The sequence below is a fragment of the Myxocyprinus asiaticus genome, chromosome 33 (genome assembly GCF_019703515.2).
Source record: "Myxocyprinus asiaticus isolate MX2 ecotype Aquarium Trade chromosome 33, UBuf_Myxa_2, whole genome shotgun sequence".
Classification (NCBI taxonomy): domain Eukaryota; kingdom Metazoa; phylum Chordata; class Actinopteri; order Cypriniformes; family Catostomidae; genus Myxocyprinus; species Myxocyprinus asiaticus.
In genome coordinates this window covers 36,040,486-36,068,435 of record NC_059376.1, presented here as the reverse complement: position 1 = coordinate 36,068,435, position 27,950 = coordinate 36,040,486, and the positions used below count along the sequence as shown (strand labels likewise).

General features: G+C 39.2%; 1 protein-coding gene across 2 annotated transcripts in view; it reads right to left on the bottom strand.

Moving 5' to 3' along the window:
- Positions 1–4,214: 4,214 nt before the first annotated feature.
- LOC127423950 (fibrinogen C domain-containing protein 1-like) overlaps positions 4,215–27,950 on the bottom strand; it is a 157,013-nt gene continuing 133,277 nt past the window's right edge. For both annotated transcript variants that reach the window (XM_051668667.1, XM_051668668.1), the window contains exons 7-8: positions 23,977–24,156; positions 4,215–6,285 (exon numbers count right to left, since the gene is read on the bottom strand). In XM_051668667.1, coding sequence (XP_051524627.1) covers positions 6,023–6,285; positions 23,977–24,156 — 443 coding nt within the window. In that variant the 3' untranslated portion in view covers positions 4,215–6,022. The remainder of the gene's footprint in view (positions 6,286–23,976; positions 24,157–27,950) is intronic.

Here is a 27,950-nt window from a genome sequence, read left to right as displayed (position 1 = left end):
TATAAAATGTATTATTTAGTTCATTATTAAACATCAGGAAATATATAGTTTACAGTCATGTTAAAAAGCTGTGTTCTTTTCAAAATGATTTTTTGGATATTTATTTATTTTTCTCTTGCATACTTAACAAAGGTCGTAGAAATGGACACATCTCTCCTTTTCACCATTTAATGTCATACATTTCACAAAATTCTTGAAACATTTATCAGTTGAGAGCCTCATTATGCCATCTGGACCCAGGATTGCCACACTTGCAAATATTTAAAAGCAAGGCAAATGTGATTGTCCCGATATTCACACAAAACAAGCTTTGCCTATAGGGATCTATTCTTGGCCTACCTAGTCAATTACCAACTAATGAGCTGACACCTGGCATTCACTCCAAAACTGCCAAGGAGGAATTAGTGTACTTCTGTCACAGAAAATGCTCCAGTCACACCAAAAGAATATCACTCACTGAATATTAACCACATTTTAATGATCAGCAAAAATGAGAAATAAATGTACTTTTACAAGACCCCAAAAATGACTGGAATCTGATATTCCTGAAATATAGTGGAGCTTACCAAATTTTAATTGAATGACGTGCATGTCTGCATTCATACAAAAATAAAAGTCAGTTTCATAGCAAGCCAGAAATGATGGAGTTGAGGGTTTGGGAGGGCAAAATGTGTTAAAGCTAAAGTGTGTAATTTTTTAAATATAAAAATACTTTCTAATATCCCAGCTTAATACGCAGAGACAACTGTAACTTAGCCATTTGTAAGTTGAAAAGTGTAAACTTTATGGTTCCAACATTGACTCAACCGATGGCGAGAGTTTGGGCAGGACTATCTGTTTGACTACCAATGGTAAACATAGGAAGTGCTTCAGAAAATCTGTTCTAAAACCATAATTTTTGCATTTCCATTTGGTGACGACGAAATAAAAAATTTCAGCTTTGAGAAAGGAAATCAAAAGCATTCTCTTGTCATCCTGGGGTGTTATTATACTCAAAGACATGCTTAATTTCAAGGTTATTGTAATTTTGTAACAAATTATTTGTATGGACGACTGTCAAGCCGATAGGTGTAGTTTGAGAGGGCATCGGCGGGGGTTCCAAGAAGTTAGAACTGAGAATTAATCTTTCCCCAAATACTTTAGCAGTCTAGAACAGAGGTCTTCAACTCTGTTCCTGGGGACCCACAACATTGCACATTTTGTAAGTCTCCCTTAGCTGTCAAACCCAGTTTAGGTCATGGAGCCTCTGCTAATGAGCTGATGATTTCAATCAGGTGTGTTAAATAAGGGCGACATCCAAAATATGCAGTGCTGTGAGTTCCCAGCAACAGAGTTTAAGACCTCTGGTCTAGAACATTCTCCCCTTCATCACACAAAGAATCTCTCTCATTGCATTCCTAAGCTGTTCCAAAACCTAGTAGGCTGCTTCATTGCTTACCACCTACACAGACATCCTAACCATCTTGACACCTCATACATTTTTTCATAGGGGAATTGATTTGTTACAAATACTTATAATCCTTACAATGTAAGACAGACCTACAGCGAGTTCTGAGGTTGTTCATTAATGGTATATATTTCTGTTGAAGTCATCTGTCTGCATTATTTCATCTTATCAGAAAACTGTCAAACAAAGTGTGCCAAACCAGCTATGCAGCGACCACCCACTCCTATCATGTATATCAAGTCCCTACACTCTCAATCAACTTAAATGGCAATAAAAGCAAAATATATTTTTTTCTATTCCTACAATCGACAACTTTAAATCAAAAGTTGTATCATTTTCCATAATTTTTTAATTTGATTACATGTACATCATTCACATTGCTTCATGGGATTATAGTTTATTCACTTATGAAAGACGTTAAGGACACAATCTTGTACCTTTGTCATTTTGTAAACTTTTCTAATACTTTTTGGCTGCAAATCAAATTTTGTAATGTTTGATGCACCTCGGAGCTGGCTGGTTTTGTTCATGGCTTCGAACACTTATATGAAGGATTTGATCAAATCCCAATGGAAGAACTGAATGAGAAAACTACTTCTGGAACCAAGGCACTGTTGTGCTCTATTGAGTTTGATGTTAGCATGTTGCTAAGCTAATAATGTGATACTCTAAACAAATCATACATATACATAGTATACCCAAATGTTGGGTTAAATAATACATTTGTAATTACATGGAACTATATCTAGCGATACATTTCATTATCTAATGAAATATACTGTATGTTTATTTATAATCAAAATACAGTATACTGTATAGTGTTTCTATGATGTCTTAAAATGCTGCCTTCGTAGGTAGCTCACTAGCTTTTGGAACAGAGCATGCATCTAACGTTTATCCCTCACAGAATCAGACCCAAAAAGAACTTCAAAATTATTTTAATATCACTGCTGAGAACAAAATAAGATGGCTTGGTGAGGTGTCATGTATTTGATTAGCATTTTCACATCGTTTTAAATGTGCATACTAGTATATCAGGACAACTGTAGGATTGAAATCCCTCCTACAGTTCGTCTAGGAAATTGACTGTGAAACTCATTCAACAGAGCGCCGTTCACCACAATTTCACCTCACAGAAATGCCTTTGTTCTGCAAAGCCTGTGGTTCTCTTTATTGAGTGAGATAATGTCACAATCTTGTTTAAAATCTTGGTTGTGCACTTTACTTTTGATGGGGCAGTGACAGTTGTTCATTCTGTTGTAGTTTTGTCTTCCTTTGACTTTTGGTGAATTGGTTTTTCTGTACGGGTTTGCATTTTAGTATATAAGTAGGTTTATACATATTTTAGTACAGGTTTGCATTTCAGTATGTAAGACCAAAACACTCTCATGGCGAAATCGTCAGGATTCGTACAACTTTTCTAAATTTGCGTAATTTGTATAATATCGTGCGACTGCACTCGTTTGAATTCCTATGACTTTCACTACAGCCAATGACGTCGCTAAACATCGTTTCCATCGAATACGTGACAATTACTTGCTTCTGCAACACACAACAGCTTCCTATCATGTTTACACACTCTACAGATTGGTTGTTTAGATAAGTGGTTTGGGTAAGGGCATAATATTAATAAGTATGTCCTCAACGCCTCATGCGCAGAACTCGCGCTTACTTCCACATTAGACATCCGGGAATTTGCACGAGATCGTGCGAGACCATACGAAATAGCCAACTCATAAATTATGTACTACTTTTCATGAGATCAGGTTGGTAAGACAGTTTAACATTTCTACAACACAGCAGCACAATATCGAAAGATGTGTTGAGTTATATCCTTCAATACATAAAACTATTTCTTTGAAGTCCTTCCTATGTTGATATAAAGTGATTGTAAAACTTTTCAAAATGGAAAAGACTGTTTTTGTTGTAGTTTTTTTAAAAGTGCAGACAATGTTCATCTTTGACAGAATAATCAATGTACAATCACAACAAAGATACAAATAAAGTTATGAAACCAATTTTCACATTCTAAACCATGCAACACTGGTTCATCTAGTGGTCATCATCTTAGTCAATCAACATGGATCTCACGTGACAAATGGAATTAGTATACAAATAAAACAGCAGGTTGACATGGAATGTTCAGGAATGAGTTAATTATCAAAACTAATACCAAGACAAAACTAAACACGAGAAAATGGCTAAAAAATATTGTAAGTTGATTGTTTGGAAAGGAAACATTAAGCACAATTTCAATGTTGAAAATTAAATATATCCAGCAAAGTTAGTGGGTCAGGTCTGCATAGATAGAAAACAAGCAAGCAAAAAGAGAAATATTGCCAAGCTGTTATGTGTTGATGCTTTTAAACCAGCAGCTCTTAACAGAATAGTTCACCTAAAAAAATTAAAATGCTATCATGATTGACTTACCCTCATGTCGTTCCAAACCTGTTTGATTTTCTTTCTTCCATGGAATACAAAAGTAGATATTTTCATGAATCTTCACACAGCTCTTTTCCATACAATGACAGTTTATAGTAGCCATGGGTGTCAAGCTACAAAAAGGACAAACACAACATAAAAGTACCATAAAAGTAGTCCATACGACTTCAAATCTCATTCGCGTTTCCACATATTCAAGTCGAAGTAGCTTTGACGTCCATGATGTCAAGTACCACTGGTTCTGGTGTTGGTCACAACTGACCGCGACATGAGTAAATGACATGAGTAAATAATGACAGAATTTTCTTTTTTAGAGTGAACTATCCCTTTAAGAAAAAAAAAAAAAAAAAAAACACATTCAGATATGAAGAACCTCAACATTGATCTAAAATAACAAAAGACAAATAATACATGATCAAACATTTAAGAGAAACAAATGAGCTACCAAAATGACCTACAGGATGATCTGATTTATGTTTCACAATTAAATAGTAGTGAAAGTCTGCTCACAACAACAGAAATAGTTGAACCCAGATTCAGTTCCCAGATCTTCCCCAAGAGTCAAACCTTAAAGGGATAGTTCACTCAAAAATGAAAATCCTATCATCACATGACTGATTCTTGTGTTGTTCCAAACCTGACTTTCTTTCTTCCATGGAAAGTGCCATTCATTCCATTCTTTGCACTGAAAATGAATGGTGACTGAGCCTAACATTCTGCCTAACATCTGCTTTTGTGTTCCATAGAAGATGCAAATGTTGACAGAATTTTCATTTTGGGGGAATTGTCCCTTTAAGCTTCATCAAGCAATCTCATTGTCATTTCAGGCAAAAACTGACCTCATGTGCCATGAATACCATCCAAAGCATAAGATCCACAACACTCTGATAACTGACAGTAAAACCAGGATTTTTTGTAGCAAGTTCTGTTTCTCCACTGATAAAGCTTCCAATGACTGGTACGCCCTGGTGCAACTGACCTGTCAGGGCGAATAATGTGTCTGAACTGGCCCATCACTCTGAAAGACACCTCTGTGACACATATTCTCTTTATGCATTCCTGATCAATAACGTATTTACTCAACATGTGGGAAATCTAGTTACCTCCCAGATATCACAGCAGTGGGTGGACACAACTTTGTTATGTTTAATTGATTAAGCACTGAATGAAAATAACGTAAGACAACCAGTCTCTCCGTCAGAAAATCAAAAGGAACTTGCTTGAGAGGAGTTCAAAGTCTTCATTGTTATGAAAAGCTACATGTTCAGATTTCACAGCTACAGAAAGTTTTTTTTTCCTTTCTTTTTTTTTTTTTAGACAACAACTATTTATTTATTCATTAGTACTTTTTAGAATAGTGGTTCTCAACTGGTTTTGCTTCAGGACCCAATACTTTTTTCACAACACAGTAGCAAAATTATTAATGTGACATAGGCTGAATAGCAAAATTGACAATTTTGGAATTAAAAATTTCATTTGAATTTTGATGGTTTCATGTTCTTGGCAGCCAATAATTTACAGTAGAAAACACATTGAGGTTGGCACAAATGTTTATCCTCGCTGCAAGGGAACCTGTATCTTGTGTAGTGTGTCACATAACCTATCCACGTTGGTAACCTTCTAATTTGGGAAGCTTTTTTCATAAGAACTTTGAATTTGCAGCAAAACAGAGTTTGATTGGACGTTTGTCGTTTCACGCCAACAACAAAAGATATGGGAAGCATTTTCTCCTCCTTTTGAAAAGTTGATAATCCTACTTGTTTTACTGTCCTAACCATGCATGATTATATGGTTAGTTGCCTTTTATTATTTACATTTAGCATTGTTTTTTCCCTGCTGCACCTATCAGAACAGACCTGCGACCCACCAGTTGAGAACCACTGTTTTTGACAATACCTGCAATGTTTCATAATAATATTCAGAAATGGGAATAATAGATCAAGAGAAAAACAGAGGCCCTCTGGGCATTAGCACAAACACTACAAGATGGTCTGGAAACAGGGAAAGGGAATATGAACAAAATCATGGCAAAAGAGAAGTCAAAAGTTCTCGCATTTCTGTATTGAGTGTCTCTACCACCTACAGCCATCTATGAGTTCCTTTTCGTTCCTCTAAGTTCCTTCTAGTTCTCGCTCATTTATTCTCTTCCTTGGTGGGCCTGATCTTCATCTCCGTGAACTTCAGCGAATACTGCCACCCCGTCCAGGACGACCACTCGATGCCATCAGCGTAGGAGGTGTGCTGGCCACGCAGGTACTGTCCGTTGAGGTTGGAGGTGTGACAGTTACGGTACCACCAGGCTCCGTGGTAGAAGGAGGCACAATTGTTCTCAGAGTGGTCGTTGTCCTTGTCCTTAGTGGTGAATTTCATCCCATTGTGTTTGAGCAACGAGTCGCCTAGATCATCCATGCGTGATGGCAAGAAAGGTTGAGAAAGACAGATAGAGGTGAAAGAGTGAAAGAGACAGGGATGCCAGGGAAGGAGACAGAAAGAGAGAACAAGAGAGTCAGTCGACCATAACGTTTTTCTTGATCCATATCAAGGAAAGTTTAGATTATGGCATGGACTGCAGTGAAACTGTACTTGAACTGTACTTTCAATAAAGATCAAAACACAATTCAAACCAAGTGAGCTTTACAGTGCATTGATGGTATACATTTATCAGTAGTGATGGGAATCGTAAAGAATTGAACGATTTCTGGTTCTGATTTCTCTTAATGATTCCCGTTCCTTAACAATCTCATTAATGATTCTTTTACTACTTTTGAAGAATAATTGTTTGGAAATAAATGCAATTCTTATTGCATTTACTTCCCTCAGCTTGTTGCCAACAACTTGTTGAGAGGCATAAATCTAATGCAATATTTGATCCTAAATATACTGCATATGAAATACAAATTCTACACAAACAAAAAAACTGATAACATAATTAATTTATTCATTTACACTGGCGGCCAAAAGTTTGGAATAATATACAGATTTTGCTGTTTCGGAAGGAAATTGGTACTGTAATTCACCAAAGTGGCATTCAACTGATCACCAAGTATAGTCAGGACATTACTGATGAAAAAAAACAGCACCATCACTATTTGAAAAAAGTAATTTTAGATCAAATCTAGACAAGCCTCCATTTCCAGCAGACATCACTTCAACCTTGAGTAATCATGCTAAATTGCTAATTTGGTACTAGAAAGTCACTTGCCATTATATCAAACACAGTTGAAATCTATTTGGTTCGTTAAATGAAGCTCAACATTGTCTTTGTGTTTGTTTTTGAGTTGCCACAGTATGGAAAAGACTGGCATGGCAGGTCAATATTAGGTCAAAAATGGCAAAAAAGAATCAGCTTTCTCTAGAAACTCGTCAATCATTGTTTTGAGGAATGAAGGCTATACATTGCTTAAAACTGCCAAAAAAACTGAAGATTTCATACAAAGGTGTACACTACAGTTTTCAAAGACAAAGGACAACTGGCTCTAACAAGGACAGAAAGAGATGTGGAAGGTCAGATGTACAACTAAAGAGGATAAGTACATCAGAGTCTCTAGTTTGAGAAATAGACGCCTCACATGTCCTCAGCTGACAGCTTCATTGAATTCTACATGCTCAACACCAGTTTCATGTACAACAGTAAAGAGAAGACTCAGGGGTGCAGGCCTTATGGGAAGAATTGCAAAGAAAAAGCCACAGAAAAGGTTAGAGTGGGCAAAGAAACACAGACATTGGACAACAGATAATTGGAAAAGAGTGTTATGGATCTTAACCCCATTGAGCTTTTGTGGGATCATCTAGACTGTAAGGTGCGTGAGAAGTGCCCGACAAGACAGCCACATCTATGGCAAGTGCTACAGGAAGCGTGGGATGAAATGTCACCTGAATATCTGGACAAACTGACAGCTAGAATGCCAAGGATCTGCAAAGATGTCATTGCTGCATGTGGAGGATTTGTTTTATAAGAACTCATTGAAGTAGTTTAAGTTATGATTTTTTTATTTATTTATTTTTTTAATTTATTTTTATTGTAATAGTCATTTTTCATGTTATTAATGTCCTGACCATACATTGTGATCAGCTGAATGCCACTTTGGTGAATAAAAGTACCAATTTCTTTCCATAAGAGCAAAATCTGGACATTATTCCAACCTTTTGGCTGCCAATGTATACTTTCATAAAATTCCACTAACTACAAAGTGTATACCCTTAACTACACATTGTTATATGAACAATTAGTCAGTAACTGCACTGCCTGCAATATTACTTAACACAGTAACAGTTATTAATTCAATTATTGTCAAAAATGATGAAGTCATTACTTGTGCGTCGGCAAGACTAAAGGAATATTTCAAGTTTAATACAAGTTTTTACCACAAAAATTAATTTCCAAAAAACTAGGTCCAATCCGTAAAAGCAAAAATGCTCACTTTTTCAAAAGTATAGCCACAAGACCTATATGTGTGTTATATGTGTGTAAATGTGATTTTAGTAAGAAAAAATTGCTTACTAACCTTTTCTGTGTAAAGTTACAATATATCCAATTTTACAACTAATACACTAGTTTTAACAGAAGAATTAATGCCAGTGATTTTGTAAAATTACAAGCTTTACATTTCTGCCTTTAAACCCTCCAAACATTGGCCCCATTCACTTCAATGTAAATGCCTCACTGTAACCTAGATGTTTTGATTTTTTTAAAGAAAAGCAGGGACGAAATTAATTTTTGGGGTACACTGGATGCAATGTGTTGTTTTGCGCTGTAGATTCAAAAGAACTGGCTCATTAAATTCATTAGTTCGAGAATCAGACTTCACTAGATGCGCTGTGAGTCTCGCACTGTAGACTAAAAAAAAAAATAAAATAAAATCGGCTCATTAGAGTCATTCGTTCAAGAATCAGACTTCACTGAATGCGCTGTGTGTTTTACACTGTAGATTCAAAAGAACCAGTTCATTAGATTCAGTCTTTCGATAAAGTTTGGGAAAAGTTGCAAACACAAAGCTTAATGCTTAAGCCTAAAGTACAGGACGCATGATGCAATTCTCGTCATCAGCAGAGTGCATGAGCACTAAACGCGCGCAGCCCAATTTTTCTAACTTTGAACGCGCAGAATGCACATGGGCCTGGAATTATTTGCACTAATTAGAGTCTCCAAAAGGTGGCAACACTTACATTTGAGCCGTTGTTGTCACGATGATGTGCTAGAAAAAGATGTAATCACCGGTAAACAACAGGAGGCAAAGGTAAAAACGTCATCAGTGGATGTGCACGTCAAGAACACGTGTGTGAGGTCAGGAGATACCTGCATTTATATAACTTGAGTCTGAAGGACTATAAAGACATGTTTATGGGTCTAAACTCCTGAAGAGGAATAGTCTCATAAAGTCGTAGCGCACATGCCCCTAAAGCCTGTGTATGCCAGCACAGCCAGAGGGAGTATACACTTTATCAGGCTCACATTTGACTGTACGCAGACTCTGAGCATTCGCATCAAAATCAAAGTATAATTTGGGCTTTAAAGTTAGGGGATTAGAAGATACCACTAAACCTACATTTTTAGCAATAATAACTGTGATGTCTGCCTTAGCAAGCACCACTAAAAATCCTTCAAAACACTAGTTATATGCTCACATAGAGCAGTAGAACATAAATTCTAAATGTGTTTTTTGGAAATCCCAATCATTTTAGCATGTTTAAATCTGGAAATGTATACTGCTGCAGTTATCTGTGTTTTGGAGAGAGATACAGAGAAACTGTGGAAAGAGGCAGTGCTGCTAATATGACCTTATTAAGCTCTGTGATGTATGTCTCAGGATTGTAATGCCACAGTGTGTAGCTTGGCTAATCTAATCCCAGTTCCTGTCTCCATACTGCCTGGCTGCACTGTGCTTGCCCTGCTGACAAGATCAGCCTTTTATTGCCGGTCTTTTCAGTAAAACCCCTTCCTCAAACTCCAATTCTACCCCGCCGCAACATGAATTGTGATAACTGTTTTATTGGGACAAAGGAGTTCCAACTGATGTGGTTATGTCTTATCATAAAGTGTGTTACACATCATAAACTTGTTTCGGGTGCATCATAGATTTATCAGTGTGGTTTTGAAGGTAACGAATCAACAAAATGATGGCTGCGTAAAATTGAGATTGGAAACCAAATGAACAGCTGTGAAGATGAAATGGACAGAAATCAACATTGATGGAAAATACAGCTAAAACAGGTCCTGATGGTAGCTGGCTGTATCTGGTTTCTAGCTGATCTAAGCTGGCCATTTATTGTCATTAGCTTCTCTAAATGGTAGATCAGATGGACTACCAAATGGTGGACCTGGTTTTGACAGCCATTTTGGTCAAGCTTAGAGGTGGTGGACCATTTTAGCAACAACAATGTTCCAAAAAACCCACTTGACCATCTTAAAGGTGCACTCAGTAATTTTTTTGAATAAGATGTTTTAGACTTACACCTACACCTAGGGGCATAGTTGCAGCATAATTCAAACACATTCGTTTTCAGTTACCAATGCCATTGTAGAAATTCACTGTTTACAGTCAGCCATGATTAATTTAATCCATGAGTGAAAGTGTCCAATAACAGGGTGGTTACTGAGATTAAGCGAGAAGCATTTGACTGGTCATGTGATGGCCATGAGGGGACCTTCTTCATGCAGAATAAAACAGCTTTTATAAGGTTACTGATATGACTGGAGTCTTCATCTCACGTGAGTGGTCATGATTTCTTACATATGTTTCAAAATTAATATTCCATTCTTTAGGAGTAAAACTTTTTTTGAGGAAAAAATTACTGAGTGCACCTTTAAAGAAATAGTTCACCCACAAATAATAATAATATTTATTATTATTATTGCTGTTATTGAAATAATTCATAATAATAAAATTATTTTAATTTAAATGTTTTTAATAACTAATAATAATTACACTTATATTATTAATTACTTGCCCGGCATTTGGCCCTGCCCATTGCCCAGGAACAGACTTGGATCATCAACGTTGCTGCAAAGTATTCGCTCTCATCAGAACAGCTCTTCCGACTAAATCATCTCATTTTTCAACAGAAGCTGCCACAGCAGCTCATTTGTTTTTACACACATGCAAGCGTATTCCTGACATCGCTTCACATATGTTCCTGACATTTAATCTAGCAAACATCTAAGTTTAAGGCATCCATAGATGCTATGTTTACCAAGTTACCATGTTTACTATTGGCTTAATACATCCCTAAGCAGCACAAATGTGCTGTCCAGGTGCCGCAACTGTGGCATCTTTCGGCCCATGTAACTAAGCCTCCCACTACACTGAAAACAGCGCAATGCATTGATCACGTGCCACAACTGCAGCACATCATTCAGGCCATGCGTCTAAGCTTCCACAGCTCCGTAACCCATATTGTGCCACTCACACCAAACTAACCATTACCCACCTAGTGATTGACAACAATCAGACCATCTTAGGTCTCCCCAATACAGTTCACCACAAGCCTGCATCTCCGCATCATTGGAATATAGCTTACTCCACGCCCTCACGTTGAATGTCGTGCTTGATGACTCAACCCATTCATATGCAAACTTATCACACGAAAACCCAGGCTCTTCCTGTTAAACGCCACGTGGTCCCGTGCTCGAGGATTCAGCCCATTAATTTCACATAGGGGGCTCCTCTAAAAATACAGCATATATCAATTCCACAAGAATCAAGTGTTCTACCATCGAATGCTGTGTGGGCCCACGCCTGCAGGCTCAGCCGCTCACAGCTCCGAGCGAGCTCAGTAAATACAGCTAAAACATTACATGAATCGTAAGCTCCCACTGAACGCAGTGCGGTCCCACACCCGAGGCTTCAGCCCGTTCATATCGAAAAGGCACACGCAAGCATGTATCCCCACATTGCTTCACATACTGTATGTTCCAGACATTTAAACTAGCAAACAATTAAGTTTAAGGCGTCCGCAGACACCATGTCTACTATGTCTCTCTCAACAAGCATTCGCTCAATTGCGTTCGCAGGTGTCTTGCAATAGCTAATCATAGGGAAATTCGAAAACACATCTCCTTACAAGCAGTCAGCTCACCATCTGTCTTCAGAATATTTCACCGCTCATACGCCTCTGTTTACTCTTCCCCCTCCTCCATGGGCCACTGAAGCACAGATTCCCATGTGAGGTTGCCTCCACTGGAGAACCCCACTCCAGACCCATTGCCCTCTTCACTTTATCTCCCTCCTTTTAATAATTTAATAATAATTTTCTTTATTTATCACACATTATACATTTGCACATATACAGTGAAATTCTTCTTTTTCACATATCCCAGCTAGGCTGGGGTCAGAGTGCAGGGTCAGCCATGATACGGCGCCCCTGGAGCAGATAGGGTCAAGGGCCATGCTCAAGGGCCCAACAGTGGCATCTTGGCGGTGCTGGGGCTTGAACCCCCGACCTTCTGATCAGTAACCCAGAGCCTTAACCGCTGAGCTACCACTGCCCCAAATCTCCTATCTCCTATCTCCTATCCTATCTACTATCTTAATCTCCCCTACTCTGGAGGAGTTCCCTGCATGAGCCTGCCTCCACAAGCGAACTTGGTTCCTAATCCCTTCTCAGCTAATGCCGTGCAAGAACACGCTCACGGATTCAGCCGCTCGCAGCACTGAGCGAGCTCAGTAAATGCAGCATAAGCCATTCTCACACAAATCGTTTGCTCTTCCATTGAATGCAGTAGAGTCCCGTGCTCGAGGATCCAGCCCATTTAAATAGCAAAGAAGGGAGGGCTCTTGGGGGCCTGGGTAGCTCAGCGACTGACTACCACCCCTGGAGTCGCGAGTTCGAATCCAGGGTGTGCTGAGTGACTCCAGCCAGGACTCCTAAGCAACCAAATTGGCCCAGTTGCTAGGGAGGGTAGAGTCACATGGGGTAACTTCCTCGTGGTCGCGATTAGTGGTTCTCGCTCTCAATGGGGTGCGTGGTAAGTTGTGCATGGATCGCAGAGAGTAGCATGAGCCTCCACATGCTGGGAGTATATGCTGTGTTATGCACAGTGAACCACGTGATAAGATGCATGGACTGACTGTCTCAGAAGCAAGGGGATAAAAGGGGATAAAAAAAAGAAAAAAAGAAGGGAGGGCTCTCATTTTAAAGCAACTCTAATCACTTCATTCGAATGCAGCACAAGCTCTCCCATTCGAATGCAGCAAGAGTCACCACGTCCAGGACGTGGGCTCTCCCGTTCAAACACAGTACAGCCCTCCTGTTCAAACGCAGTATGGCTCTCCCGTTCAAATGCAGTACAGATTGAAACGCAGTACGGATCTCCCATTCGAATGCAGTGAGAGTTACCATGTCCAAGCCTTGGGCTCTCTCATTTGAATTGCAGTGAGGTCTCTTCCGTTCGAACACAGGAAGACCCCCATTTGAATGCATATGCCTTCAAGCACATCCCTGTTATCTGTTACAGACCTTTTACACGATTTAGATGCAAGACAAAATATAACCCACACAACCTACGGCCACTTTGCACTTCAGCAGCTGCTCGCTCTCTCTCAGTGGGACTCTGGAACTGCCAGTCAGCTGTGAACAAAGCTGACTTCATTCCAGCCTTTGACACACAGTCCACCCTCAGCATCCTGGCACTGACAGAAACATGAAAAGGTCCAGAGGATACAGCAACACGTGCTGCTCTCTCCAAGAACTTCTCCTTCTCTCACACCCCTCGACATATCGGTAGGGGTGGGGGAACAGGTTTGATCATTCATGACAACTGGACATTTTCACCACATCTTCACTATGTAACAATACTACTTTTGAATTCCATGCTATTACTACAATGCAACCCACAAAAATACATGTTGTTGTCATCTATCACCCTCCAGGTCAGCTGACAAACTTTCTTGAGGAATTGGATGTCCTGCTGTCCTCCTTCCGTCCTGATTCTGCTGGACCTTTCTGCAGCCTTTGACACAGTCAACCATCAGATCTTACTCTCCACCCTCTCTTCGCTGGGCATCACAGGAACTGTGCTTGACTGGTTTAATTCCTATCTATCAGGTAGGTCCTTCAAGGTAACCTGGAGAGGTGAGGTATCCAAGCCACACCAGCTACTTGCTGGGGTACCTCAGGGATCAGTGCTTGGGCCACTTCTCTTCTCTATATACACAGCATCACTGGGATCCATCATTCAGGCACACGGTTTCTCTTACCACTGCTACGCTGATGACACACAGCTCTACTTGTCTTTCCAGCCCAATGACACCACAGTGACTGCTCGAATTTCTGCCTGCCTGGCAGACATCTCGGCCGGGATGAAGGAACACCACCTGCAACTCAACCTAGCCAAGACCGAACTCCTTGTCTTTCCAGCCAAACCTGCTGTTGAACACAACATCACCATGCAGCTTGGTGCAACTACAGTAACGCCTTCCAAAACGGTCAGAAATCTAGGGGTAACCATCGATAACACACTAAATTTCACTGACCACATCTCAAAGACTGCAAGATCATGTAGATTTACACTCTACAATATCAGGAAGATAAGACCCTTCCTCTCTGAACATGCCACACAACTTCGTGTTCAGTCACTTGTCATAACTAGACTGGACTACTGTAAAGCTCTCATTGCAGGCCTCCCTGCATGTGCAATTAGACCCCTGCAAATGATCCAGAATGCAGCAGCACTCCTGGTCTTTAATCAACCAAAGAGAGCGCATGTTACACCACTCCTTGTCTCTCTCCACTGGCTGCCGGTTAATGCACGTATCAAATTTAAGGCTCTGATGCTGGCATACAGAACAGTCACTGAGTCTGCTCTAGCATACCTAAAATCATTTCTGCAGAGCTACGCTCCCACTAGAAGCCTGCAGTCGGCTAAGGAACATCGCCTTGTCGTACCAACACAAAGAGGCACCAAAAAACTTTCCCGGACTTTCGGCTTCATCATACCACGTTGGTGGAATGACCTTCCCAACTCCATCTGTGAAGTTGACTCACTTTCTGTCTTCAAAAACGACTAAAAACACATCTTTTCCAGAAGCACTTAACCAGTCACTAATTAAAAAAAAAAATAATAATAATTTTTGCACTTTAATCTGTTTTGAATACTATTATGATGCTAGTGAAACTTTGTAATATGGCACTTTTTCGTACCACTGTCTCCTTAAGATGATTCGGTTATATTTTCCTCTTTTGTAAGTCGCTTTGGATAGAAGCGTCTGCCAAATGAATAAATGTAAATATGCAGCAGAGTAAATCATTTACGAGAATCAGACTAACACAAAGAGGACATTCAATTTACATTTCCAACCTGCCGAATTCCACCCAGCTCTCCCAAGATAAATTCCCTCTCAACAAAGCAAAACAGACCAAACCAAAAGAGGGCACTAAATTTTCAATTTGCCCACTCCCATCCAGCCCTTTCAATCACTAGCACACTACCTCCATTATAGAAGGTCTCAATCCAGAAATACTCTCGATCCACTTTTCATATATGACAAAAACCAAGCAGTTTCCCAATTCTGGTTCCAAAAATACCTCAAATCCATTCAAATTAAATCCAGCATCTCAGAAAAACCATACTCAAGCCATTCCTTCTGTATCGGTGCCGCAGCCACACCAGCCCAAAAAGGCCTGCCCGAGCATCAAATACACCTACTGGGCCATTGGTCACCTGACGCTTACCTCAGCTACATCCGTACCATCCATCTCCATATCAGAAAAGCACAACAAGCCCTTATCAGCTAACCACGATGCATTCACGATCAGGGTCAGGGGGACGCTTGCTTCATCTTTGTCAATCCATCAGGCCGGCCCCACCATTTAGATGCAGTGGGGGCCTCTCCGGCCAGTCCAGGAGCCCCCCGTCTCCAGTTGCTGGACGGCCCACCTCAAACACTCAAGGGCTCTCCCATTCGAATCGCAGCAGTGGGTTCTCCCGTTCGAAAGCGTGCAAGCTAATTTGCATTTATTTGTATAAGGCCCCCATGGTAGGGCGTTGTAGAACCCTCCAACACAATCCATTCAAGGGCTCTCCTGTTCGATCAGCAGTGGGATCTCCCATCTGAACGCAGTGTGAACTATTGATGTTTATTTGTATCATGAGGTCTCCCATTCGAATCGCAGCAGGGGGTTCTCCCATTCGAAAGCGTGAAAGCGAACTCCCATTTATTTGTATAAGGCACCCGTGGTTGGGCGTTGCAGACCCTTCCAACACAATCCATTCAAGGGCTCTCCCGTTCGATCAGCAGTGGGATCTCCCTCCCGAATGCAGTGTGAACTATTGACGATTGTTTGTATCGTGAGCTCTCCTGTTTGCGGCCTGGGATGACTCCCCCGTCAGTGAGGGCCCTCCCGTTCTAATTCAGGTTGGGCTTGCTTGCTCAAGCAGCCGCCGAGTCTCCTTCCACGGGGCTCGCACCTTTCGCCACATGGGCCCATCCTTCAAACGAACCAAGCCTGGAGGGAGACTTAAGGTTGGTCCGGTGGCTAGGATTCACACCTCTGTCCAGGGCGACTCTGCCCTACCGCAGGGGTGGCCCTTCGTGTTCGGGTCTAAATATCCCTCCAGTGCACAACAGCTTTCTCAGAGCTCATTTCCATGCGGCCATCACTGCCACTGTCCCTTCAGTGTTTCAACTTGCATTCACTCTCCAATCTCTACCTGTCCTAGACCTCCCAGTTTCATATCCTCTGACGCAGACCCTAGTGCGAGGCTGCCTCAGCTAGCAGTCCCACTCGATTCTATCTTCTTTGGCACATCTGCCCATCTCATACAAGGACCCATAGTTTACATCTTCTCCTAAACTACAAGGCTCTGTAGCTAAAGACTCGCTGTACCATTTACTGGCTTCTTTTGGGGGGTATTTGAGCTTGGGTCAAGTTTGGAGCCTTGAGTCCTTCGTCCCGGACAGCGAGCCACACACGTTTGCACTATCCACAGGATTACATTAACTTGCAAACTACTGAAATGAGGTTGGAAAAATTACTAATTTCCTAAATCTCATGATTAATCCTTTCAGTTAATTGTGTGACTTGATGCAAAACAGACCTCAAATCTTGTGCACCTGGAGGTTGGGGGGGATGTCTTTTAGGAAATGTCTGGGGACCGACTTGCTCAGGAGGCTGATGCAAGTCATTAGGTTATGCGCATGAACGCATAATCGCATTAATGCCGAAAACACAGCAACATCTGTGAGAAATTATACACTCATCTACTTAGACAAGCATTGTTACAAAATAATCAAACACTCACATGCAATTACGGTTCTGACTCTGGCCTCCCTAATAGTTATGAAACCTTTCTGTGTGGGTGCACTAGCACGCTTTGAAGTTGGCAGCGTATTAGTACTCAAAGTGTTTACAGAGATCAGGACATCATAGGTGTAAAACTCATCTCAGGTAATTATATTTTTCCAGAGCACCCTGCTGCAGCTGAGTTCTCCTTCTCTATCACAAAGGCCTTTCATTAAACAGCGCCGCTTTAAAGACAGCATGCATTGCTTCACATTTGCACTGCATGCTAGAATGTTCATATTATAACTGCCTTCAAAGACAGGGTGTGAGGCACAACTGTGTACTTTTGAACCACAAAGGAAGACAAAACGTGAGATTTTATCGCAGTTGCAAAATACATCAGAGTAACTTATGACAAACAAAGGATTCTGGGGTTTGGCTCATCAAAAACACCACAGGGATGCGCTGTCATCTTGAAATAATGTCAGTATATTAAATAGGTATATCAGTATAAGCACACAATTTCTAAAAACACTTTTCAGACAGCTTTGCATAGTTTTGGATGTCTACTGAAGAAATAACTTGGATGGCTGGCAAAATAGTCCATCCATCCGTCCGTCCATAACCCAATTGCAAAAATAACTAGAAAAATAAAGTTTGTCAAGAAAACTTCCATGTTGGCCTGACAGTTACCCCTGCTGAAATATTAGATTTTTTAAAAATAAATTTTCTAAAGATTTAACCATATAGAGCCTTAATAATAAAGAGAGACAAAAAAGGAAAGTTTGAACCAGAATCTAAAACGTTATGAAGTTATCTTTACAGTAATACTTCTAGAGTGACAGGCACTCTGACTTTGGAAAGACCACACAAAAATATATATGTTTTTTTTATTTTTATTATTATTATTATTGACTCCATTGGCATATAATGCAACAAGGGGTACTGAAGTCAAACTGATTTAAGCAACAAACCTGTCTCTGTGTAAAAATAAGTGACTATTTGCACTAGGTGTAAATAGTACCTGCCACACAGTGTGGCTATTTGCACTCAAATAGTCTGGTTGAAACACAAAAATTTAAGACAAACTGCATCCCTAAGTGTTGCTGCAGTGGCATGATGTGTTTTTTTTCTTCTGGACGACCTGGGTTCAATTCCGCCTTTTGTCCCACTTGTCCCTGTCCTGTTTCCTGTCTCCACTCCACTTTATTTCCTTTAATATTACTTAATATATAATATAATAATAAATAATAATACATAAAAATTGCAGTGATTTGGTCATGGTGAAAGTCAAGGATTTGAGAGAAATGTTTTTACTATAATAATATTGTAGTCACCATGTTTTTGGCAGAAGCCATTGTTTTAATGCAATTAACCATAGTGTTACTACAGTAATATGGTGTTAATACAATGACCATTATATAATTTTATGTTTAATTTGATTTGACTATAAAATACCATGGTTACTGTAGTTAAACCGTAATTGTTGTAAGGGAAGGTTAGGATCAGGTTTAGGGGTAGGGGTTGGTTTAGAGGTCTGTTGGACTCTAAATAAACACTATAAACATTCAGTGATTCCGTTATACTGTATGTTATTATTTAATTAGGGGGGGTAAATAGTATCTGCCACTATTTGCACCAGGTAGTAAATTTGCACTTAGTGCAAATAGCCTTGCCAAAAATAAAATAATGACGATGCCACTTTCTATGGTAATTTCTTTACCTATATTTTGCTCCATTCATAGGCGAAAATTGTCATTTTGATCTCCTCTACAGTATAATGGATTACTCTGTAAATGTTGATTTGAATACTGAATATTGATCCATGACATTTAATATTTTGGCTTTCATCAGCAGTTACGTTAACCATTTACCTGTAAAATAATTAGCAAAACAAAATTTTGATTCGGAGACCTCTGGTTGAACTGACACGGAATGACCCATTTCCATTTAGTGCAACTGCTGACACAGAAATTACACACTTCACCTTTACAATATATCACTAATTAACTCTATTAACAGATCAGTAGAGTTACATAAAGTTTTGCTCAATTTGTTTAATTATAACTATTTTTTGCTATATCAGCAAGTTCTTTAAAGTGTCTTTTTGGTTTTGTTTTCCTTTGGTTTGGTGTTTCCTAGTCAGTCATTAATATATAAGAAAGAGATTCTGTGTGCTCAGAGAATGCCAGTGAAATTCATAGAGAATATATTAAAGTGTGCTGTTTGTTGAATTTTCAGCTGCCTGACACATTCAATCATTTTCACACCTGGTTTCATGGCCACGATGTGCTTTTACCCATGACCTTGTGTCAACATTTTTCCTTTCTAAATTCTTTGATGGTTGGACTCTGAGGACAAACTTGCTATTTGTCTGACAAACCATTATTAAAGGTGTCACTGTTTTGCCTTCCAGGAGTCATAGTTTGGCTGAGATGTTCTATTATGGTCTGTCTTTCTTTTGTTTTGTTTTTTAGTTTGTTTTATGCACATTGCGACTCTCGCTACATTCACACAGCAGCAGAAGTCAGTTGTGACAACACTTTTAGCTACCTTTGATATTTACTTGAGTAACTGTCACTAGTGTTATTTACGGCTATCATGAGAATAGAAAAGTGGATCGACATTGGTTACTTGTTCATACAGACAATATTCCAGCCTGATGAAGATTACATGAGAAAATTACATTTGCAAAATTAGATTTCATGGTTCCTATAAGTATTGCGGCACTTTTGAGGTGAAATGTCCACAGTGTGCTGCTAAAAGCGAGTTGAATTTTCTCCCAAATAGATGAGGTTTGAAACGTTAATGCTCTACCGAGTTTTATACCAACAAAATGACCTCCCTCCCCTCAAACCTTAAACCCTAACCTAAAACAAATGTGACATGAAAAACACAATTGCTGAAGCAACCACATAAATTTGTGGTGTTTTAATGACACTTTGGGTTCATGTGTCTGCTTGTGCATCCACTTAAGGACTCGTCCCCTGGTCCTTTGCATCATAAATGCAACACTCTATATGATCGCTCTTAAACAAATTTGTAAATGTAGTTGGTTATGTAATGCAAACATTAATATGTATCGCATTACAAGTCGGGCACTATAGTAAAAGCGTTAAATGTCATAAGATAGCATTGTGCGAGGAACTGTCACAGTGTGTTTCCGTCATGTTTCCAAGGTTTTTGTCCTCTGTCTTCTGTTTCCCCCGGACTATATTTCCCATAATGCACTGCCCTCATCACTGCCATCTGTTCCCCATTGCTCTCACCTGTTCTCCATTCCTTCATTAGCCCTTGTGTGTATAAATACCCTCTAGATTTGTTCCCTCTTTGTCAGTTCTTGTTTGAGTTCGCGTTTGTTTCACTTTCATCATCTTCATTAAAAACCTGCAATTAGATCCAGCATCTCCCATCTTATCTCAGCAACTACTTGTTACAGGAGCAGGGCGAAAAGTGTTTATGAACTGAAAATCTGGGGTTTTACTCATGATTTGTGTGACAGTGAATTAAAGTTGTTGTAGAGCCTCTATTGTTCCTTTCACTAGGAAAGTGCCTGTGTACAACGAGCCATATAAAAATAATTTTGCAAAAATGTAGAACATGATTCTATGAGACCAGGATGCAGTATTTGTTTTTGAACTGGAAACGTACGTTTCATAATCAAGCAGGCCTGCATTTGAAACAGCACCCAGCTCAAACCAAAAATCTAAATGTCATTTAATGTAAATGGTCACCTCTGCAAGTCCAACCTACCATTCATGTATACATTAATCCTTTAAACAATCATGTGTGCATTTTAAGCACACATCAATCAAGACAGCACCGTGAGAGTCCAAAACAAGACGTAACTGATACGTTTAGGAATCAATGTGGCATGACTCCTCTAGCAGAGGATGTTTAAAACAGCCTTGCTAATTAGACGCGTGGAAGCAGTATTCTCCTCTTGATTTATGTTAATAGGAGTGTTTGTTTATGTCTCCCATAATAAGCGGAGAGTCTGCTTTATTAGAATGCCAAAGATGTATTCTACAGCTTCATTATCCCTGCCCTTTCTGGCACACGGCGAAGGTCACGCCTGCGACCGGACCCAGCGAGCAGGGCAGTGCCTGGGGAAAGACACCTGAGAATAATAGAGTGCGGGACCCAATTAACGTTAAAAAGAGGCCCCGGCGACAGCACAGGTGAAGCATACAGAATTGCTCATCACTTCGGCACAGACGATAACCTGCGGCCCCCGTTGCTTAGTGTGCCACTGGAATATATCTGAACAGTGCTGACAACAGGCCAGGAAACTTTAAATTGGTCTTGTGATTCTCATGATAGTTTCTATTCTAGGCCCATCTTTTTTGTTTTGCTTGGTGCAGTTCAGGCCACAAAGCTTGGCTTTCCAGTCAGTGTTTAAAGGGACAGTTCAATGAAAATTCTGTCAAAATTTACTCACCCTCATGTTGTTCGCAACCTATATGAATTTGTTTTTCTATGGATTGCATAAAAAAAGATGAAAGTGAAAAATGACTGAGGCTAATACCTCTGTGTTCCACAAAAGACATCCAAGTTTTGAACATTTTAAGGATGAGTAAATTATGACAGATTTTTTTTGTTTTTTTGTGCGAACCATTCCTTAAACTTCACTAAATGCTAATCTTACCCTTTAACTATTTTTATATATGAAAATGCAGCTAGCACATTTTTGCTTGTTGTAAACCCTTGTGTATACACAAGGGTTTACAACAAGTAAAAATGTGCTAACTGCATTTTCATCAAACCAATAAAATCTATATATATATATATATATATATATATATATATATATATATATATATATATATATATATATATATATACAGTTGAAGTCAGAAGTTTACATACACCTTAGCCAAATACATTTAAACTCAGTTTTTCACAATTCCTGACATAATCGTATTTAATCGTAGAAAATATTCCCTGTCTTAGGTCAGTTAGGATCACAACTTTATTTTAATAATGTGAAATATTAGAATATTGGTAGAGAGAATTATTTATTTCAGCTTTTATTTCTATCATCACATACCCAGTGGGTCAGAAGTTTACATACACTTATTTGGTAAAATTGCTTTTAAATTGTTTAACTTGGGTCAAATGTTTTGGGTAGCCTTCCACAAACTTCTCACAATAAGTTGCTGGAATTTTGTCCCATTCCTCCAGACAGAACTGGTGTAACTGAGTCAGGTTTGTAGGCCTCCGTGCTCGCACACACTTTTTCAGTTCTGCACACAAATTGGATTGAGGTCAGGGCTTTGTGATGGCCACTCCAATACCTTGAATTTGTTGTCCTTAAGCAATTTTGCCACAACTTTGGAGGTATGCTTGGAGTCATTGTCCATTTGGACCATTCTTGGCTGATGTCTTGAGATGTTGCTTCAATATATCCACATAATTTTCCTTCCTCATGATGCCATCTATTTTATGCAGTGCAGCAGTCCCTGCTGCAGCAAAGCACCCCCACAACATGATGCTGCCACCCCCATGCTTCTCGGTTGGGATGGTGTTCTTCGGCTTGCAAGCCTCACCCTTTTTCCTCCAAACATAACAATGGTCATTATGGCCAAACAGTTACATTTTTGTTTCATTAGACCAGAGGACATTTCTCCAAAAAGTAAGATCTTTGTCCCCATGTGTACTTGCAACTTCCTTGCTGAGCAGCCTTTCAGTTTATGTCGATATAGGACTCATTTTACTGTGGATATAGATAATTGTCTGTTTCTTCCAGCATCCTCACAAGGTCCTTTGCTGTTGTTCTGGGACTGATTTGCACTTTTCACACCAAACTACGTTCCTCTCTAGGAGACAGAATGCATCTCCATCCTGAGCAGTATGATGGCTGCGTGGTCCCATGGTGTTTATACTTATGTACTATTGTTTGTACAGATGAACGTGGTACCTTTAGGCATTTGGAAATTGCTCCTAAGGATGAACCAGACTTTTTGAGTTCCATTATTTTTTTTTTTTTCTGAGGTCTTGGCTGATTTCTTTAGATTTTTCCATGATGTCAAGCACAGACACACTGTGTTTGAAGGTAGGCCTTAAAATACATCCACAGGTATACCTCCAGTTGACTCCAATTAGCAAATCAGAAGCTAATTGGCTAATTGTCTAAAGGCTTGACATCATTTTCTGGAATTTTCCAAGCTGCTTAAAGGCACAGTTAACTAAGTGTATGTAAACTTCTGACCCACTGGAATTGTGATATAGTCAGCTTAAAGTGAAACAATCTGTCTATAAACAATTGTTGAAAGAAATTACTCATGTCATGCATAAAGTAGATGTCGTAAACGACTTGTCAAAACTATAGTTTGCTAATATGAATCCTGTGGAGTGGTTAAAAATTAGTTTTAATGATTTCAACCTAAGTGTATGTAAACTTCTGACTTCAACTGTATATATATATATATATATATATATATATATATATATATATATATATATATATATATATATATATAACATACATAAGGGTTTACAACAAGTAAAAATGTGCTAGCTGCATTTTCATCAAACCAATATTATATATATATATATATATATATATATACACAGTTGAAGTCAGAAGTTTCACTTAGGTTACATACACATACATCTGAGGTTCTACCTTGAAATGTTTTAACCTTGGCTCCAGACATCAATGCGGTCCACGATTTAATTTCTGTTGGTGTACAGTCTGTCTTCAGAATAGAGAGAAACACTTTTACTTATAACTTCCTATGAGAGCTCTGCCTTCGCAATAAAAGTAATAGTTCTTAGCTGCTGTTTAAGAGGCCCGCTCCGCACAGCAGGTTAAATTTGCACAGGAATTCTTGGACAAAGAGAGTCTAAAGTGTGTACCATACCTGCAGTGCCAGAGTAGTCAGCGATGCTCAGCGGGTAACCATCCTCATCCGGGTCAACCGAGAACAAACCCACTCCAAAAGATCCATACTGTGCAAAGGAGGTACTGTTCTCGAAGTCCTCCAGGTCAATTCTCAGCTCATAGTTGGCTTGGATGGTAAGTGCATGGATTCGCTTCATGCCTGAAAAAGAGATTTCGAAGCACTTAATAAAAAGGGCTGGCAAAAAGAAAAAGTGCAGACAAGATTAATGTGCACATGCAGAAGGACAACATTGCCATATTGAAGGATAGTGTTAATTTAAATGTGAAGTGTGAACAAAAAAACAACAACATAGACGATGGAGGAATGCAAGCAATATCTAGGGACCGGAACTTCATAGAGACCAACTACAGTAGCAATGTCCTAGCATTCACTCAGAACACCCTAGCAACCACATATCAACACCCTGGCAACCACTCTGAACACCCTAGTAAAATGATGGCAAATTTTGCATTGACAAGCAGCACTAGTTATTATTGCAATGTTGTTTGTACTTGGCTAAGACATGAGACTGGGCTCTGAGTTTTCTAATTTCTAATTTTGACATCAAAACCAACCAGTGCTGAACTCTAATACCCCACAACAGCATTCAAAGTAAACTTCAATTGCAAGTGATGCAACTGTGTAATACTTTGACTCTAAAAATGTACAAGGTGCAATCTTCTTTCTCAGAGAGACAGGGCTGTTAAAACTTAACGTCTCATTCCTGACTGAGACTGGCTTGAAGGACTCCGGTCTACTCCCGGGGATCAATATCTCCACGGGAGACCCAGATTTCAGTAAGTTCTGTTCTTAATATTCCACCATGTTTTCACAGAGAGCAGGAGAGGCGCTTGACAGGAAACTAATGTGCTTGCCTACAAATGAATTCCCTTTGTAGCCCGTACACTTGCATGTGTGTTGCACCCCCAGGACAGAAAATCAATACAGCAGAGTTTTGCTAGGTCTAATCGTAGCTCACTTGTGATCTTCAGCTGTTGAGGAGTGCAGTGCATGTTTGGGTAGGGTTTTAGGTGAATGAACTTTAGCTGCATGTGGCCATATTTACAAAACAGAGAATGTGTTGCTTAAAAAACACCATACTGTGCCTAACAGATGTTAAGGGGCCATTAGATGACTACAGGCATTCCAAAAGAGCTGAGAGTTATAATAATGATTCAAGTTAGCATTAACATTGAAATATTGTCTTAAAGTCATTGTGAAATGACTTTCGCAACCCATTGTACTTTTATTATTGGGTGTTTTTCTGAGTAAAACAGGATTTTTAATGAGAAAATGTAGTGTAGGACTTGATACTATCCAACAAGAATTGATTATGAAAAGTGGGCGTTACATACCAGAAAGGATCCAGGTGGTTCGAGGGGGAAGGGTTAAAAAATTAAGAGTGGTGTCAGTTGAAAATTAAAGTGGTTTCAGAGGGGGAGCCTATAGCCTGTATTAAGTTATTAGAATATATTTTATAAATATATATATAAAAAAAAACTTACTTAGAATAACATGCACTAAATATGTGTACACAATAAGACCAGGAATATGCATTATGAAAGTAAATAGGCAAAATTTTGATTTCATGTTGACTTTAAAGGTGACATGTGTAATCTTCTGATGTAAAAAAAAACGAATATCCCAGCTTAATATGCAGAAATAACTAGGTTGAGTTCCCCAATGAGAGTAAACACTGTGGTGCTATCACAACATGCTCTGTTTGTGTGACAATCCCAAATTGGTCTGGGACTCTGTCTGTTTCATTACTAATAGAAGACAGGGGAGTGTGTGGGAAACCAGTTTGAACCACTCATAATTTTTGAAATCTGTTTGGTGGTGCAGAAATTAAAACTTCACCTTTTAAGAATAAAATGTTTTACTTACTTTTCACAGAGGTGTATAGTAACGAAGCACAAATACTTTGTTACTCTACTTAAAGGAATAGTACCCCCCAAAAAAATTCTCTCATCATTTACTCACCTTCATGCCATTCCAGTTGTGTATGACTGTATTTCTTCAGCAGAACACAAACGAAGATTTTTGGAAGAATATCTAAGCTCTGTAGGTCCATAAAATGCAAATGAATGGGTGCCAAATTTCTGAAGCTCAAAAAACACATATAGCCATCATAAAAGTAATCCAGACAACTCCGGTGGATTAAGAAATGTCTTCTGAAGCGAAACGCTAGGTATGTGTATGGAACAGATCAATATTTAAAACATTCTTTACTAAAAATTCTCTAGGGTCGATTCGAATACACGCTGCCTCTTGCGTAATGTAAGCACATTGAAATTCGAAAAAATAAGGAAGCGTAGTGTTGTTTACAACAGAGGAGTGTATATATTCATACGTAGATGCCTCATTTGGCTGGTATGGATACTTGCTCCTTGCCCACTACATAAACTGCTTTTGTGTGGAAACAAAAACAGCTGCTAATATGGTATCTACGTATGAATATCCATGCAGAGGAGGCTTAAGCGCTTATGTCACGTGAGAGGCAGTTTGAACTCCACTCTCATCAACAAGCTGGTCGGAAGCTAACATTTTTTAGCAAAGAAAGTTTGAATGTTAATTTATTTCTTACACACCTAGCATTTAGTTTCAGAAGACATTAATTACAGTTACCCACTGGAGTAGTATGGATTACTTTTATGATGGCTATATGTGCTTTTTACGATTTTCAAATATTTGGCACCCATTCACTTGCATTTTTCATTCTACAGAGCTGAAATATTCTTCCAAAAATCTTCGTTTGTGTACTACTGAAGAAAGACAGTCAACCACATCTGGGATATTATGAGGGTGAGTAAATGATGAGAGAATTTTCATTTTTGGGGAACTATTCCTTTAAGTACAGTACATTTCTACTTTACTAGAGTATAAATATTTCTGTTGACTTTCTCTTTTAATTCACTAGATTTTCCTAAAATTAATACTTTTACTCCGATACACTTCTCCAGACAATTTTGTTACTTTTGCGACTGAACACTGCAAAAAAATAACACATCTGCATGTGTAAACTGCATGCGGATCGGTGCTAGTTATGTCGGATTCACGAATAAATTGAGTCTAATCTTTATCACTTTGATTCTTCTGAATCAGTCAAAATGATTCAAAACTCTGTCTGAACAACTCATTTAATGAATACATTTATGAATCTCAATTAAATTCACAAGAAGAACGGTGAAAAATAAGTGCATATCAACTTTGGTGATTCATCAGTTACATAGCGCCAGGCTGATTTCAGTTCAACTTAAAGTCCAATGAACCACAGCATGGAAAACTGGACGGGGAGAGAAGAAGCGATCACTTTTCTCCCCCAAGTCCTGCAGAATAGACTAACATTTGTTCAAATGATACTGGCATAATGACAGAGATGGTTATGATGCCTCTGAATGGAAGAGGACTGGTATGGCTCCAACCGCAGTCAAGCACAACATCAGGCTCTATTAAGCACAAACACCCGTCTAATGGCCTCTGCACTGACTAAATGGATAGGCCATTTGCACTCGAAGGTCATTTTTGTTTCGACCCAGGGACCCACAAATGTTACACAGCGGAGACACAGAGGTACAATATATCAGAACAGGCCTGACAGCAGACTGGCTGTGCTGTTTTGCTTTTAAAGACTAATGTGCGTATGATTATCTTCACCAGGTCTTGGCTTCAAACAGAACCTGATCACCCAATACAAGAACTTCCTTTTGGCTTGATTGATATTATCTGAAGCTTGTACTTGACTATACTTTGATAGTCCCATTATTATTTTTTTCACAAAAAGATTGTGGTGTAGCCAATTTTGTCCTTATTATGGCAGCCTCTGTAACAAGCATTTTGGAAACTTCATTTGCATCTTGGTGTTTCCATCCAGCATTTTTATGCAATATCCCAAAATTGGCATAAAAATACGTGGATGGAAACCCAGCTTGTAATAACAAATCTAAATGTTA